Source organism: Anolis carolinensis, chromosome 3 (genome assembly GCF_035594765.1).
Source record: "Anolis carolinensis isolate JA03-04 chromosome 3, rAnoCar3.1.pri, whole genome shotgun sequence".
NCBI lineage: Eukaryota > Metazoa > Chordata > Lepidosauria > Squamata > Dactyloidae > Anolis > Anolis carolinensis.
In genome coordinates this window covers 98501327-98519458 of record NC_085843.1, presented here as the reverse complement: position 1 = coordinate 98519458, position 18132 = coordinate 98501327, and the positions used below count along the sequence as shown (strand labels likewise).

The window sequence follows — 18132 nt, the reverse complement described above, 5'->3', positions numbered from 1 at the left end:
TCATCAGGATAAAACCATGGCAATTAAAGTGGGATGCTAGTGCTTTAATTCTAATGTGTGAATGAACCCTGGATTCTTTTGTGTCTTTTCAGAAGTTTACTCAGTTCAGTTAAGGAGAGCCTTCTGCCCGAAATGTGCTTGATAAAATAAACTCCAAAATTGACTAAATGCTGTGTTGTTTCATCAGCTCTTTTAAACTTACTCTGATAGGAAGAGTATATGATTCTAGATTAATATAGTAAAAGTGTGCTTAGTGCAAGAAATTGTGTTAGCTCTTGGATGAGTCTTCCATTTTCAAGTGTAGGCAGGTGTGTAAGATAATGAAAAACCATTGGATCCGCTCTCACTTTTCAATATGCGTTTTACAGTCTCAACTGTTACTAAAAGGGCGTAAACTATAGGGCTATGCCATAAGCACAAGCACTGTCTGGCATAAATCACAGCCTCCCTGAGCCACAATTGGTTGCCTTCAGGTATGTCTGCCCAGTGCCTCCTTCACAATTTAAAGATTCATAGGTAGTTCACCTCTGTTCTAAATAAATATTTCTGAGATGATTTGAATAATTTTAATTGCACTTTTAGTTCCTTTTTTCTTGTGGGTGCACTTAATTGTTAGCTAGTGCAACTGAGATATGTCTTTAACCAGTAGAGGGCGACTTTCTTCAGTATGATAGTGGATGGATGATATTTTTTTGTACCAATATATCCATTTAGAAGTGGGTATTGTTTGGGGTTTTGTTTTTGAATAATCTAAACCACACAATTTCGGTTTTGCTCAGATTCACCTTTTCATGTCTCTGGCTCATTTGACAGGCAACGTGGTGCCAGCAACTCTTCTCTACGGTAGGGTGCTCCTGTTCTCCAGCATCTGCTGCCTCCTGTTGGCGGTTTAGAATCGTAGAGTTGGAATATACCACATGGGCCATCTAGCCCAACTCCCTGCCATGCAGGAAAAGCATAATCAAAGCACCTCAGATAGATGGCCACCCAGCCTCTGTTTAAAAGCTTCCAAGGAAGGAGCTTCCACCACACGCTGAGGCAGACAGTTCCACTGTTGAGCAACTCTCGCGGTCAGGGAGATTTTCCTATTGTTCAGGTGGAATCCCCTTTCCTGTTATTTTAACCCATTGCTTACTGTTGTAAACCTTGCTTCTGCTGTTGGGCTACCATAAAAAACTTTTGAGGGTATTGGCAAGGAGGTATCTCCAGTTGAACAACATCAACAAAATAGCTCCTTGGGGCCAATCTACTACATAAATGTGCCATCCGGCTGCCTCTGCACAAGAAAGAAGGAAGAGCTTTGTTCTTTTCTTTCTTGCTGGGCACGGATAACCAAGCCATTCTCTGACCAATCCTCACAACCAGTCAATGATTGAGGTAGAAGTGTACATGTAGGCCACTTCTTTGAGCAAACTTACTTCTCTGAGACTACTATGTTAAGCATGCTGGCAAAGTTTCATGCTCCATTGGTCATCTAGTAAGTCCTTGGCTTTCATTGGCAATGCAACATGAAGGTTTTTCCTTGAAGATGCATCAAGGACCAAAATGGCAAGATAATGCATGTGGGATACACTTTTGGAGACGACATTGTGTGTTTGCTTCACTGAAAATGTTACTTACACAGTCAGCTCATGTTTATCCCATCATTTGTTAGGGCCCCCGATGGCACACCGGGTTAAATCGCTGAGCTGCTGTACTTTCTGACCAAAAGATTGGCAGTTCGAATCTGGGGAGCAGGATGAGTTCCCGCTGTTAGCCCCAGCTTCTGCCAATCTAGCCGTTCAAAAACATGCAAATGTGAATAGATCAATAGTTACTGCTCCGGCAGGAAGGTAACAGCACTTCATGCAGTCATGCCGGCCACATGAGCTTGGAAGTATTTATGGACAATGCTGGCTCTTTGACTTAGAAATGGAGATGAGCACCAACCCCTAGAGTTGGACATGACTAGACTTAATATCAGGGGGAAACCTTTGCTTTGTTAGATATGGACATACACTGTTAGGCCTGGATATAGCCATGACAGTCTTAAACTTGGATGGGGTTACATTGTGTTCTTTTACAGATGTGAATAAATCTGGGCTAGCATAGGTTATACAGGACTTTCCTGATATTTGGTGCTTGGGAATCTTGCAACAGCTGCTGCTACAAATCAAACTCTAAATAACTCTTATCCAACTGTCTAATAAGGTTATATTGGGATGAAGATTGACTTAACTTTGTGAGTGCAGTGAACATGATTTGAACCCTCATTTGCTACATAGCATCTGTTTTCGAGGCAATCTGTGTTCAAATTGCACCCACCACAGTTGGAATATATGTCTTCTCCTTATAAAATACTTCTTGTCTGACCCATAAAGATGCAAAGACTTTGATGTTGACTTTGACCGCCTTGGTACTTTTAAAATTCCAGCTCAATGTTGTTTGTAAAACCCTGGTCTTCTCTCTACAACTACATAAATCATTTTGATTAGTACCAGACTGTCCCTAGTTTGACACGAACAGCTAGACTGGGAGTTTGAACTGGTTTGATTGCTTATTTCCTTTTTGGTATGTTTGAAGTCTCAGTATTTCAGCTCCTTTCCATTTGAACATTGGTTGATTGGTTGAAAACAGAAAACAAAACATTCTCTGAAAATGACATTGTTATTTGCTACTGTTGGGGTTGGGGGACACACCACTCTGTTGTACAGAAGTTTACAATTTCCATCTGCTCCATAATGTGAAAAATGTGTTCTGGCCTCCATGCTTAAGAGACTCTCAGCTACAAGTTCCCAATGTGTTCAAAGCTTTTGATACTCAATTGGAAGCATAGTAAAAAATTTGCTCTGTTGTTTTGTTCTTCGTAGGATAGCGGCCCACTGTTCTGCTATGGAGGTATGAAATAGATAACCTCGTTTTAACATTAATTGAACAGATTTTCTATTTTTGTTCCTACACTATATACAACATTTATAGATATATTTAGGTGTAAACATGCACTGGTATTCAGGATACAAGCGCAAAGCAGTTCTTATGTACCTTCAACACCAAATGAGAACCTCAATATCTTTCATACCACTGGGAAATGACGGGCAAAAGCTTGATCCAATTAATTTCTTCCTGTTAAAAAGTTGTTCACAGTATAGGATCTTGTGCCAACCCCCCCCCCCTCATGACCATCATCACTTGTACATTTATAAGCAATTTTATCAACTTTTTAATCAACTTGATTGTAGCCTCCTGGTGCAGGACGGTCTAGTGAAAAGCCACAAGACAGAAATATGGTTGTGAATTTCACTTAAATTCAGGCAGTCCCCAAGTTATGAACAAGATAGGTTCTGTAAGTCTCTTCTTAAGTTGAATTTTATGTAAGTCAGAACAGGTACATTTTTTAAGTCTAACTCCAACTAAAACAGGTTTTTTTAGCTTTGGATAGCAAAGGGAAGGATTAACACCTCTGTGCTGTTTGTTTTGCTCTCTGTGCCCCTGTTCAGAAGATTTCTCTCCACTTTCTGTCCCTGTAATAATTGGAATTTGGAATTTTTGGCTTGTTGTGGAAACCAGGATTGGTGAGAAAGCTTCAGTGGAGACACCTTTCCCCATGATAACTCTTTCAGGAGTAAATTTCCTTTCCAAGGGGTAGATTTCTTTCACTTCCTGTTGTCTCACCCCCGTTCTTTACCATGAGTCATTTGTAACTCTGCAACTGCCTGTAATTCCTAGGCTTGAGCACTCCATTTTCTCACTCAACGAGGTTCACAAATAATTTGCAATGGTTGCAGATCATTGCACACACATATGTGTGTGAACACAGTTGTGTTGAAAGTGGAATGAGATTTAACTTGAAAGGATGCAGGACCTGGAGGTGAAGAAATCTCTTTTTAAATAAAGGGTCACATTATCTCAGAGATAATCTATCCGTGGGCTTATGGTTGTAGTGAACTGGGATGAAACCAGTGATGGACCAAAGTAGGTGCTGTCCATCCTGTACTATTACTACTTCTGTTCCATTCTCATCCTCTCCATCCCTTCCTTTCTCTTTGGTCACCTCCTGGTCAATCTTTTCTGTTCTCTATCTCTCCCTCCTTTCTCTGCTTCTTTCCATCTCCCTGCCCTGGGATCAGGCTGGAAATAGAGATATCTTATTTTCAGGGGTTGGATTCCTTGTACAGAACTTTTGAGATAAATGTGAAGGATGTAGCAAACTGAAATCCTCATGTTGCTCTGGAAGACCAGTTCACCACTCTTGACCTCGGGCACTGTTAGGTTGGGAGTCATTTCTTCCTAGGTTCTAGGAGCTAGAACATTTATCTTATTCATCAAGAATTCTGGACCTTGTCCCTGGAACAATATTTGAATTGTTTGAGGCTAAACAGTCTTTCGTGACTGTACTGTACTGAAAAAACTGACTTGGATTTGAAATGGGGGGTGGGAGGCTTGTAATCATATTTGAAGGATTTGCTAGCTTATGCCAAATCCAGCATGGGTTAATTCATTTGACTTAGTTTTCCAATCAGCACAATCTTTTTCTGAGGCCATATAAGGGGACTCTGTTGCAATATCTCCCACATTGACCAATTCTGTGAAAAATATTTAAAATATCCCATAAACGACATGATACAAAGTTCTTCTGACTTTAGAAATGTTTACTCCATTTACCTTTTTACTAATATCTTAAAACTTTATGTGGAAAGCTACTTTTCGATTAATGTAAATTAATCTCTACAAGAAGATTTGCAGTTAATTTATATGTACTTTATTTTCCCTTCCTTTGATTCCTTGTCCAGGCCCTTTTACATTTGACCTCTTCCCCTCACATGAGGCCAAGGGCTTGCTGTTTTAACATAGCTGTGACTTTTTATACTGCTGAAGCACAGCTAAACAAAGTCTACATTTAACAAATGTTGCAATTGTATCTCACTTGCAAAACATTTAGACTATGGGCCCTTCCACCCAGCCATATAAACCAGAATATCAAGGCAGATAATTCACAATATCTACTTTGAACTGGATTATCTGAGTCCACACTGTCATATAATCCAGTTCAATGTGGATTTTATACTGTTGCATGGAAGGGAACTTTGTATCATTCAAACATGTCAAACAATCACTTCCGTTTTCCTTAATGATAATCATTTGATACTTTGAGAATACTTCATTGGCTCAATCCAGGCTGCTTTTATTCAATTATCAGAGAAGTAAAATAATGGATTTTCCATAGACAAAAAATAGTCAGCAGCTGAATTTCATTACAATGTTCAGCTTTTCTTGACTGCTATGATACCGACTTATGGAAAGAAAGTACCGGTAAGACTTTATAAAAATGGTTAGGTGGACTTTGTGTTGCCCTAAAGGCCCCAGACCCTGCTTAGTTTTGGAAGCTGAGCAGGGTCAGTCTTGACCCTTGGATGGGAGGCCACCAATGTGTGCGGCAGACTGTTTTAGAGTTGAAAAAACTAGCAAAATCAGCTCTGAGTATTTCTGGTTTGAGAAAACCCCATGAAATCGATAGGGTTGAAAGTAGCACATACATACATATTTAGTAATTATGGAAGGACTGGAAGTTGTACATAATTCATATTTATTGCTATTATTGTGATTTTCATGCTAACCTGAAAGCAGCAGTGAATTGTGCTTTCAACATCAGTGGGCCAGTAAACACATTATTTGTTGTGTTTTTCATTAGTTTTGCTTACTTGGGGGGGGGGGGTGCAATTAGAATTGGTAGTGTATGGCATAATATTTGGGAAATTCTTCACAAAATGCTAATTTAAAAACTCATAATAAACTAAATCATTTAGTTTCAAACGTGCTACCATATTCTTCCCCACCACCTTTTCTTTCTTTCCTTCCTCCTCCACTCTTCTTATTTTGGATAAACTGTTATTCACTATATTACTGATGTAAATTTGCTCTTATATGTCATGTTATTTTAGCAGTGTGGCCTTGTTCCACCCCCATTACCAAAAGAAGCAATTACTTGCAGGTTATTGTGTTGTTTGTAGCAGATTACTTCCAGACACACTTTTGTGATTTGTGGTCTGATCAATGGGGGGAGGGAGAACAAAAATGTGGGCTTTGTGCAAGATGTTTGGGGTGTGTTAATCCAAACTAAGCTATCAGTACTGTATGTACATGATTTTATGATTTTCTTAAGTAATAAATGCTGGTCTTTCCAGTTTCTTCCTCTGAAATACAGCACACAGTGCTAGGAATCTAAAAATGAAGCAGTCTTCAGTTGCTTTCTGAACCCTTTGTTCCTATTCTTCTTATTCTTAGAGCCCACTAAAGAAAAGCAACCATTGTAATAGAGATATGTTTCTCCAGTTAAAAATGTATGTACTGTATTGTGCTTGCATTGCTGTTCTTAATTTATTATCTTGCTGACTTGCTTTTTAAATATTTTCTTTCTTTGAAAACATGTATTGTATTATATAAAAGCGTTTAAACATTTTGTTTAAATCAGCAGCAACACTTCTGTGGAATTGTTGGCTGAGGAAAGGGCAGCAGTGTGTTCTTTTGGTGAATGCTTCTTTATGCCTCAGCAGCTAAACCTTGAAATTTGTGGTCTACTCAAATATTAACACATGTAGTCAAGGAAATACGCTTTGGATGACTCCACACAATGGTTCAATGGCGCTGGTTTCACTGGGAAGTGTGCCATTTATTCAAGTACTAACACCCCATCCCAGGTGGTTTCCAGGTTTGGTCTAGCTTACAATGGACTGCAGATGATCTCAAGCCAAGAAGGTTTGGCTCCAAGTCAAGTGGGAATCCCCATTCAGTCACAGAAAAAAAGTCAAAGAGTGCTCAGCCAAATCTGTTCCACAGCCTTCTTTCTGTGAATAGAGAAAGCTGCCTTATTCCCTCCTGCTTCATGAAGACTGGATGTTAACACCATTCTGAATGGACGGAACAAATTTTAACATCCCTCCTGGTGGGGTGCTTGTTCAGCTCAGACTCAGCAGGTTGGGTTGTAAAGCCAAGCTTTTGCCTAAGAACAAACTCAATAGTCTTTATTGGCAGATAAGCAGAAGTTTGCTTCACACACTGAAACAGCTTGTCTATAAGCGATGGATCCGATCAGCTGTGTTGGCTTTCTTTGATTTAGCTCTGCAATGATCTTTCAGGAACAGAGAATTACATTTCTTTGGTTAAATGATGACTAGAATTTCTTTTTTAAAGTACAAGTAACAAATGTTGTTTTTAGAGACCACAGATATTTGTTGGAGCAGCTGGTTAAACGACTGAGCTGCCGAACTTGCTGACCGAAAGGTCAGTGGTTCGAATCCAGGAAGCAGGGTGAGCTCCTGCTGTTAACCCCAGCTTCTGCCAACCTAGCAGTTCAAAAACATACAAATGTGAGTAGATCAATAGGTACCGCTCTGGCAGGAAGATAACAGGACTCCATCCAGTCATGCTGGCCACATGACCTTGGACAATGCTAGCTCTTCAGCTTAGAAATGGAGTTGAGCACCAATCCCCAAAGTTGGACACAACTAAATTTAACGTCAGAGGAAAACCTTTACCTTTACCTTTATATTTGTTTTTCATATTTGCTAGTTCATAAATTGTTCCCCCATCAAAATAATATTGCAATATTCCTCAGTTATTAATACAGATAAGAATTTCAATGAACATTATTAGTCACATTTACTTTGAGATGGTCTGCTCCAACCTGGTCCTTTCCTGTTATGTTGGACTACAACTCCTACAATACTCCAGCCAGCTGCAGGGCACCAGGCTGGAGAAGTCATCTGTGTTTTTACTTCTTTTAAAGATTGGTTGCAAACATACAACACTGTATAATAATTACACTTTTGTAATAAAAATTCCCAGTAGAACATGGCTTTGAAACTAAAAATAATGAGGCCTGACCATAGGAACACACCCTTTCAGATATTACATGATGAAAGCTGGTTATCTTTGACTGAAAAAGAAGTAGTAGTCTTTAGCCATTCCTACAACTTGCTCTTCTCCACCAATCGTTATGCAAGTTTTTAGTTGGACCCTTTCATTCATGGTGGAAATGTTTAATAGCTGATTATTTTTTTTAAAATGAAAGAGATTTCTCATTAATACCATTAGCACAGCAAGAATGCAGAATTGCCATTGTATTTGTGAATTTCATCTAATTGTACAAGTTGTAATTCCTCAGACTCCAGTTCTTGAAAGAGAGAACTTTCTTTTCCTCCCAATAATGTTAACATATGCAGATGAATTATTAGCTAAGGAACAACTATCCAGGTTTTGCAGCAATCTGCTGATGGAACAAGAAAGTAGCAGTCATTTGGAATACATTATTTATGTGTGCACTGCAGACCGTGCTTTGGGGGAATACCATTGATGGTGGTACACTTTCAGACAAACAGGGAGGAAAGCTTTCAGCCAACTTTGTACCAAAACCTTGAAGGAATAAAACAGGTCAGAGATGAATATTAAATGAACTCCTGGCTTTCCTCCAAAGTGATTTGGCCTACTTAGGAATCAACAAAAAATGAAGAAAGCTTTGCTTCTTCACTTCCTGATTTCTCTAGAGAGCAAGGAGTACTGTGCATGGATTGCAAACTCAACCTGATTCCGTAAGTCAACAGCTTTTTCTTGTACACACACACATATTGATGGAGTGTACACAGCAGAGTAAGTAACTGCATTCATTTCTTATATAGTTTGCCATATTACTAGTCTGATATGTAAAATACATGTTTATCAAGGGGCTGGAATGAATATCACAAAAAGAAAGCATTGCAAACTGTCAAGAGTCAGACGCCAATTAGCGAACAAAAATAGAGTTTATTCAGCAGATAAGCCAAAAAGTAATGATAACACAGAAAAAACCTTGAAACACTTCACTATCAGTGCTTCAAGAGCAGTTCAAACAAAAATATAATTCAGCAACACAAGCAGGTAAAAACAAAGCTAAACAAACTTAGTGCAAACTGCACTTTCTGAGTCCAAGCCCTGCCAGCCGGCTCTGTGGTTTTCAAAGGAACAGTTCCCAAAAGAAAACACCAAATTGGTCAGGAAACAAACAAACAAACTAAGAATGCAGTAGACTGCTTCCACAATGTGGATAAAGCCGAAGGCTCCAAAAGGATGATGAAAAGACGTCGTCCGGGATTCCAAGGTCAGGTCAGGAGATAACAGCGGTGTCCAAAGAGCAAGCCAAGAGTCAAAAGCCGATAGTAGTCATCAATCACAGGGCGAAGGCAGTAGCAAGGTCAAATTCCGATCCAAGGTCTGAAGAGGGTGCATTCATCCAAAACAGGTCCACGATAAGACACAGCGAGAGCCAAGCTAGGTGATAACAGCAGATTCAAATCATAGTCCAAGTCCAGTCTTCATGGAAACACAGAGATCCCAATGGCGCCTCAGCAACACCTTGCCACACGCAAAGTGCAGTGGCCAAACATTCCCATTTTATTCCCCTTCCTCCTGGGTGACCAAACACTCACACCCAAACACCAGGTGTCCCAAATCTACTCAGAGTCTGAGCTCCACACAGCTAGAGCTCGTGGATCTGGAGTACCTAGCAATTCGTCGGAGTCCCAATCATCCTGCCCACACTTAGCCCCATAAACACTTAAAGAACCATCCTCCCTTCTCCAAGCATCCCAATTGGGATCAGCTCCTGCAGAAACCCCAGGTTCAGAAGTATCCATAGACCCCAAATCCCCAGACATCTCCGGTGGCTGTGCCCATTCAGTGCCCGCTTCCCCAGCCACCACCTGTTCCTCAGCATCCATCTCCCCATCTGAATCTTCCTCAGAAGATCCCCCATATAGCTCTCTAAGTCGCTTCCTGCGCAACTCCTCCAGTGAACCCTCATCACGAGGGTTTTTTCTTCCTCTTCGAATTCCATCCCCATCAACCATAATTCCCGAAGGCGCAGTCACAACACAAACTCACTGCAAAAACATAAGTAAAGGCACAAGGAGGAGGGCAAAATGTACCTTTGGCCTATTGCTGTGGAGAATGTATTGCTCATCCTTTTCCTAATGAACAGCAAAAGTTCTCATATTGCTGACATATTTGAACCAGTGAGTTGTTGTGGTGATATACCTTCAAGTTGTCTTCAACCTAGGTAGATGCTTAAATGAACCTACCACAGGTTTTCTTGGCAAGATTTGATCAGAGGAGGTTTGCTGTTTGGTTCCTCTGAGGCTGAGGGAATAAGACTTGTCCTGGGTCGCCCAGTGGGTTCCATGGCCAAGCAGGGATTTGAAGTGTATGATCCCATGCTGCAAGGGTGGAAGGCACCAATTTCACTGGAAGCATCCATATGATTGGTCAGGACCAGGTATTTAGAGTTCTGCAAACCCCTCTAGTTGAGGTGTAATATCACATTGAGGCACAATACCACGCTGAAGCATGCAGCGTATACAGCATAACTCTTAAGTGAACTCCAGGCAAATCCATAGAAACCCAAAAGTGTCTTTAGTCATAGCTATACATTCTTTGTACAGTAACATGGGGAATTATTTATGGTTTATAATCTTTATTGTTGCAGGTCTTTACTGAAGTTCTTCATCATTTCAGAAATAAGTCTGGTTCAATATGCTTATTATTTCACAATCTTTTTGTGTTTGATCAATTGCTTTAAGGTGCAGATACAGAAGTGCAATAAAATACAGTATCAGCCTTGAAAGGCATATCCCCCACCCACCCATCCACAATCTCTGTGAAAGTTCACTTTAGAAAAGAGGACTTGTGAATCCAAATCCTACTTTTAGGCTACACATATTTGAGTGCAACAGCATAGTTGATGGCATGAATTTTTGGCAAAGACAGTGGAAAAAAGTGTGAAGAATTACAGTTCCCCTTGTTTTATTTTTTATTTGAAAAGGCATAAAAGGTTTTCTGCCCTCTTGACAGTTTTAAGGTCTGTTTACGCAGTCCTGTACAAATGGCTGGTTAATTTTAGGATGGGTGCATTCATACAGCAACTGGGCAAAGCCTGGAAACAATGTTTTGGACCACAGCTCCAAGAAACCTGTAGGCATCATGGGCCTTGGAAAACTGTAAGAATTGTAGCCCAAAAGGTTACCCTTTTCAAGGTCTGGAACAGAGAGAGAATATGTAACTTCCTTTTTCCTTCTGATCACAACTAGAATTTCTGTTTTTCCCTGTCCTGTATCCAACCCATCCCCTAATCCAGCTTTTCCTGCTGAAAGACCAGTACATCGAGCTGTTGAATTCCTCAAGTGATTTCTCCCCACATCTGGCCTGATTGTCTGCAGATAAATGGCAACCTTGCCACACAAACTTAATTTGCTGTGGTTTATTCAGGCACCAAGAGAAAATATGTTTCCTTTAGCATTTGAGGTCACTTTGAGGGAAACACAGTTTTAAACCCTTTTTTTAAATAAAAAAATTATTTCCTAAAGAAAAACATGTCAATCATTTTTTTCCTTCCAGTGGTTTGTTTTTAAAAGGCAGAATTTGCTAATTTCTAAATGAATGTCAGGTAACCTTTAACTAGTTTTAGAGGAATTTAGTGGGTGTGTGGTGTTGTGTACGTCTGTGTGTGTTCTAGACTTTCTGTTGGAGTTTTTAAAAGTATGTTGGGAAAAGAAATGACTTTAGGATTTTCTACTTTCTGAGCCAAGTCCCTTGACTTATGTGACTGAACTGTGTCATTCTTTGCTCCTCCAGCTCTGACAGCCACATCTCTTGGATGCACTCATCTTCCACCACCCTTGAGTTCTCCTCATAAAGCATTGGCAAAGTTCTATTGAAAGCCAAGGGGAGATGGGAAAGAGCAGCCTGCGGAAGCTGCAGTTATTGCAAGCCTTTAGGAAATGTCCATAGCCATGTAAGCCGCTGATCTGTCTTTACTGATGTTTGGATAGTGGAGACACCTATGTAGGTCATGTTCTGCCAGCCTTCTGCCTCCTTTGCAACCAAGCCTTCTGTTGACTTGGGCTGTCCTAATGCATCGGGGAACCTCTGTTATGCTTCACTTGCTGTTACAAATTCAAGGTGTCCTTGCAGCTTTTGCTTAGACATCACTGCAATTTTTTACATGGGATTTCTCCACAAAGGAGACTTGCAGCTATGCTTATAGTGCTGAATATTTGTGATTTAACAATCTCGTCTGACTCACTGCTTTTGCTATTCCACTGTTTCTTTATGACACAATCTACTTAAGGACATCAAAAGATATGAGATGAATCATAAGAACCACTGACTTTTTAAAAGGAAAAACATTGAATTACAATGAAAATGAAGGTATGGAGTGAAAAAATATAAACACCTAAAATGGAGGCATTGTTTGTCTGCATTGATGTAAGATAATTACAATCACTGGGTAGATGAGAAGGTTTCTAACCAGCCTGTGTGTAAATTTTGTTTCTTTTGAATATTGCAATCATAACTTTCACAAATGCTGATTGTGTGCTAGCGAATATGCTCACTGTGGCCCTTGCTATAAGAGGAACCTTTTTCATACTCGGATAAAAATACATTTTTACAATATAGTAGGAGAAAAAGCAGACCAAATATAGGCTGTCTCTGGAAATGAGATCTCCCCACTCCATTGAAGATAAATTGACAAATTATAATTAAAGGCAGCTGGAGCTGGATGCAGATCCACCTGTGGATGTGTACTATTCAATATAATCACACAGAGCCAAGCTACATCTGACCTTAGAAATATTTGCAGGTTTTTTAAAGAAGCAGATTCCATCAAGACTTAAGAGGCAGTGTGGATAATGAATAGAGCCAAAAGAGTACACCTATTTCTTTGCCAGCTATGTCTTTAAGGAACATACAGTAGAGTCTCACTTATCCAAGCCTCGCTTATCCAAGCCTCTGGATAATCCTAGCCATTTTTGTCGTCAATGTTTTCAATATAGCATGATATTTTGGTGCTAAATTCGTAAATACAGTAATTACAACATAACATTACTGCATATTGAACTGCCTTTTCTGTCAAATTTGTTGTACAACATGATGTTCTGGTGCTTAATTTGTAAAACCATAACCTAATTTGATGTTTAATAGGCTTTTCCTTAATCCCTCCTTATTATCCAAGATATTCGCTTATCCAAGCTTCTGCCGACCCGTTTAGCTTGGATAAGTGAGACTCTACTGTAGTTATATATATTTTTGAAGTCAGTATTTCTTACGGTGGGGTAGAGAAATCTCTTTAACCTCTCACATAATAGTAAGTCAGAGGAGTGAACTATCATCATCATCACCACCACCACCACTACCACCACCAAGACATAATTTAAAATATATATATACAGCCAGCTCTCCACACCCACTGAAATTAGGGAGCCGAGAACCTGCAAAAGAGGATTAACCCTATTAATAGAAAACCACTATATTATTATCTAAGAGAACACCCACAGGAAATTGAGCATAGATTCATGCTGGAGGACCTACAAATGCCTAGGCATCTCTAGGTCCTCCATTACAGGTCAATAGCAGAAGTTGATGCTGGAGGAACTGGAGATTCCTAGAGAAAACATTTTAATTGAATCTGAAAATAATCAAATCCACAAAAGTAAAAACCAGCAAATGTAGAGAGCCAACTTTATACACATAAACACACAGAGGGAAGGAAACAGGGGTTTGAGATGGGGGTGAGACTGATGAACACAATGTCTGGGCAGGCTCATATGAGAAAATTTGGTTGGCCAGGTAGTCTGGACCCAAACTGTTTAGGGCTTTAAAAGTAACAACCAGGACTTTAAATTTTGCCCCGTAGCAAACTGGAATCCAGTGGAGCTGCCGCAGCATGGGAGTTGTTCTCTCCCTATACGGTGCTCCATGCTCCCATTAGTAGTCTGGCTTCTGATCTCTGAACCAGCTGAAGCTTCCAAGCACTCTTTAAAGGCAGCCCCATGTAGAGCACATTGCAGTAATCCAATTGAGATGTAACTAAGGCATGTACTACCATGGCCAGTCCTGGCGTCTTAAGGGACACATGAAGCTAGTGCACAAGTTTTAGTTGTGCAAAGACACTCCTGGTCATCATTGACACCTGAGCCTCGATGGCCAGTGATGAATCCAGGATCATCCCCATCCTCGGATTTTGGTGGAAAAGATTAATAGGGTTGAGTGTAATCTGCATAAAAAGTCCAAAACTCGGGATGTTCTCTCCCAGTGGTTTCATGTAAATGTTAAACAGTATGGGTGACAGAATAGATCCCTAAGGGACCCTGCAGGACAAAGGTTAGAACAGAAGTCACCTAGCACTACCTTCTGGGTTTGGTCCTCTAGGAAAGAATGGAGCCATTGTAAAACAGTGCCCCCTAATCCCACCCCAGCAAGATGACCCAGAAAGATACCATGGCTGATCATATTGAACGCCACTGAGAGGTCCAGGAGAACCAGCAGGGGCACACTCCTCCTATCTAGCTCTCTTCATAGATCATCTACCAAGGAGACCAGTGCCATTTCAGTCCCGTAACCAGGTCTGAAACCAGATCGAAATGGATCCAGATAATTACCCAGATATAATATAAAGCAAATTGACCAATGCATATAATCAAAATATAGGAATGTAACTATGGTGGATTGCAGCCAGATTGGTTAATTGCACTGGGATTAATGGAGGTTCATTCCTTTCTTGACTGAGAAGTGACTGTCTAATGTTCTCTCTCCTCCTGTGAGCACTCTCTCATGTGGCAGGCAGAAAAAATATCCTGTCATGCTGGAGATCACTTGTTCGATGCGTAATATATTCCCAACAATTCCAATACATGGGACAGGGACTATGTATGAATCATGACAACATATCAGTTACAAATGTATAACTATAGGTTATGTATTTGTAACTGTGCAACAGGACCCTACCCTTAATTTTTTTTTATTTCATTCTTGAAAGCAGTGCAAATTTTAATGATTTTCTTAAGTGTTCAAGAATTTTGTGCACAATAAGTGGTAACTGTCAAGATTCACAACAGTCCAGGATATTTCTGATCAAGCTTTCCCAGAGTCTGGTGTATTTTTTATGTTTCTCAATGCCTGTTTTTTGTTTGTTTGTTTGTTTGTTTTCCAATTCTTGAGAAACATTTTGTTGACTATTTCATGTATTCTTGTCATCCCTAGTCCCTGCTTATTTAGGCAGTCTGTGTGATACAGAAGCAGTGGCCCCTTATTATATCACAGAAATGAAATAGATAAGAGATTGGTTGGTTAAAATTGCTTCTGGGTCATCTGATTGCAGAGTGAGGTTTATATATCTGTGGAAGGTCCAGGGTGGGAAAAAGAATTCTTGTCTGCTTGAGACAAGTGTGAGTGGTGCAATTGGCCAGCTTGATTTGTATTAAATGGCCTTGTAGCTTCAAAGCCTGGCTTTTTCCTGCCTGGAGGAATCCTCTGTTGGGAGAAAAACCAAGCCTACACATTTTTCAGCCTGGAAAACTCACAGCAATGCAGTGATTCCTGCCATGAAAGCCTTTGACAACACAATTCAGTCGAGTTTCACTTATCCAACATAAACGGGCCGGCAGAATGTTGGATAAGTGAATATGTTGGATAATAAGGAGGCATTAAGGAAAAGCCTATTAAACATCAAATTAGGTTATGATTTTATAAATGAAGCACCAAAATATCATGTTAGACAACAAATTTGGCAGAAAAAGTAGTTCAATACGCAGTAATGCTATGTAGTAATTACTGTATTTATGAATTTAGCACCAAAATATCACGATATATTGAAAACATTGACTATAAAAATGCATTGGATAATCCAGAATGTTGGATAAGCGAGTGTTGGATAAGTGAGACTCTACTGTAGTTGTCGCTGTTATTTCAGAAAATGGAACAGGCTGGTATGAGAAAGACCGGAGGGGACTATCTTTAGGTGTGGGGTCCCACTCCTGGGATGTTCTTTCCTTCTTATCTTACAAGGAAGGTTGTGTGATTGGCATCTACTCAAGTTTGGGGATTTACTCTGCCAATGTCCATATATTTTTATTCTCTGCTATTTCATTGTGTTGTTGCTGTTGTAGTATGCCATTTCACTGCTCTGAAGCTTATTTTTCCCAGTTGTGAGATACCCTAAATGTATATAAGAGAGACAGTAAAAATAGTGACCAATGTCCCTTTTCTTATAGCAACCTTTCCCCTTTTCTCATTTTTTCAGTCCTTCAGGAACCAGAAATAATTATTTCCAGACCTGCCACAAGCCGAGCAGGGAGCAAGACGGGGAGAGCACAAAACAGATTCCAGGGATTCTTTCATGTCAGGAAAGAGTTAAATATCCCCTCCTCCTTCCACCTCCATGTGATGGAGAGTGAGAGCTCTAGGATTACTGTTCACTCCTCTGATTTACTATTCTGCTGGATGGTGGAGAGATTAGGAAAGGCCAGCACTTGGGCTGAACCATGCGCATGTCTCAAAAGGGGGAGTCTGGAGGATGTGCAGATGTTCATGCAAAATCTATGCCATAAGGGATTTCCCCCCAGCCTTCTGGTCTCCCCCTCACTTCAGCAGGGCAGTTAGCACATATGACCGGGACTCTGAGTCCCAGAGAATAGTGTGCAGGAGAAGTGAAGCCAGTTGACATTTTGGAAATTTTCTTAAGACGCATATCAAAGTGATTCAACATGGTCCTGGGCTGCTGTCTGCTGAAGAATCCAGGTATATCTGTTTCTATGTTGTTTCTCCCCTTGTGAACAAGGTCTCTGTTCCAGCTGATAGATAGGAAGACAAGATTCTCCACCTGCTCTATTGCTCAGTAAAACTGTTTCCTCACAGGGAGGTGCTCCAAAGGTCAGAGGAAGTGTGACTTATGTGAGCCAAAGCCACAGGTGGAAATGGCTAGACACACTTTGATGGGCGTTGCTGCCTAAGAACAAATATGTATCTGCTACTCATGTTTGCATTTTACTGAATAATGTGAAGAGGATCATTCAACGGGCCCTCCAGATCAGAGATTGGAAAAATTACTGTTTGGGATTTCAGCTTCCAGAATCTCTAGATAGGGAGTTGTGGTCTTAAAAGTAAAATTGCCAAGCTCTGGGCTAGATTAAATATGATATCATGCAACATTACTTGAGTTTTTGTTAAAGTCCTCTTGTGCCTAGAAAGATGTGTAGTGTTTTCTGGACCTATACTCCTTATAACTAACATGTACAACCAGAGCAATCTGCAGCTAAGCTGTAACACTAACAGCAGGATGTCAGTGACTGGTTGGTTATTGTTGACACCCAACAATCTGTTCTTCACTCATTTGTAGAATTAAAGTGCTAGGTATAGATTTAGCTTTGCCCATTGTTTATTTAAAGAAATGCATTTAGTGTTTTACCAATGAGAGACAGAAGGTTCTTGAACACTGTTGACTCGAAGATCTGATTTGAACATATTTCTTTATATGTCTTTAAAGGGTAAACAGCAACAACATAATTCATTGGGAAACACTTTGTAAAATACAGACAGCTTCATCTTTCACTGAACCAGACACAGGGAGGTGGCTTGCTGAACCTCTTTGGACAAAGTGGAGGGACACCAGTAAAGACAAGTCCCATTTCATGTCCCCAATGTGCCATTCTTCTTTCCAAGAGGAGACTCAAGAAAGCAGAAAGTGTTAGATTTTGCTTTATTGCAAATGACCAGATGTAATTGTCTTTAGTTTTGCTTTGTTTTCAATTTAAAAGTCAAGCAAGTAGAATGGTAGGACATGCAGAATATGATGCCTAGAGTTAATCAGTGGCATGAAATGAGATGGCAAATATATCTGTATTAGAAAGCTATATTGCTTTCTATGAGTCAGGATGATACAATTGTTTGGGCATTAGACTGCGTCTCTAGAGACCAGGGCTAAATTTCCCCACTCAGCTATGGAAACCCATTGGGTGACCTTTTTCGAGTCATACATTCTCCTCCCAGGGACTTCCCATGATTGATTCACCATATGGTCACCATAAGTTGAAAAACAACTTAAAGATACACAACAAAGTAACAGGTGCCTTCTAAAGTCATCGCTTCTGGAGCCTTGAGATATTGCAGGGGAACAGATTCATAGGTGCTTGCTTTCCAAGGGCATTACTTGATGCTCTCTGCTTCCCCATCTTGAACTATGGGATAGGGAAAATGATCCTTCTTTTGAATTGTGCTCTCAAGAAGATAAGATTCATCAAGTGTTTTCACACTGGAGACATGGGAAGGGGAGCAAGTGAGAGCCTGTGTTGA

The 18132-nt window shown here is 40.2% G+C and overlaps 1 protein-coding gene across 4 annotated transcripts in view; it reads left to right on the top strand.

The window, feature by feature from the left end:
* nhs (NHS actin remodeling regulator) overlaps nt 1-18132 on the top strand; it is a 282551-nt gene that overhangs the window by 183974 nt on the left and 80445 nt on the right. Inside the window, exon 1 of one of the 4 annotated variants that reach the window (XM_008107270.3) lies at nt 16294-16581. The exons of the other annotated variants lie outside the window; for them this stretch is intronic. Coding sequence (XP_008105477.2) covers nt 16548-16581 — 34 coding nt within the window. The 5' untranslated portion in view covers nt 16294-16547. Of the gene's footprint in view, nt 1-16293; nt 16582-18132 lie in introns of those variants that run through there. 4 annotated transcript variants of the gene reach the window in all.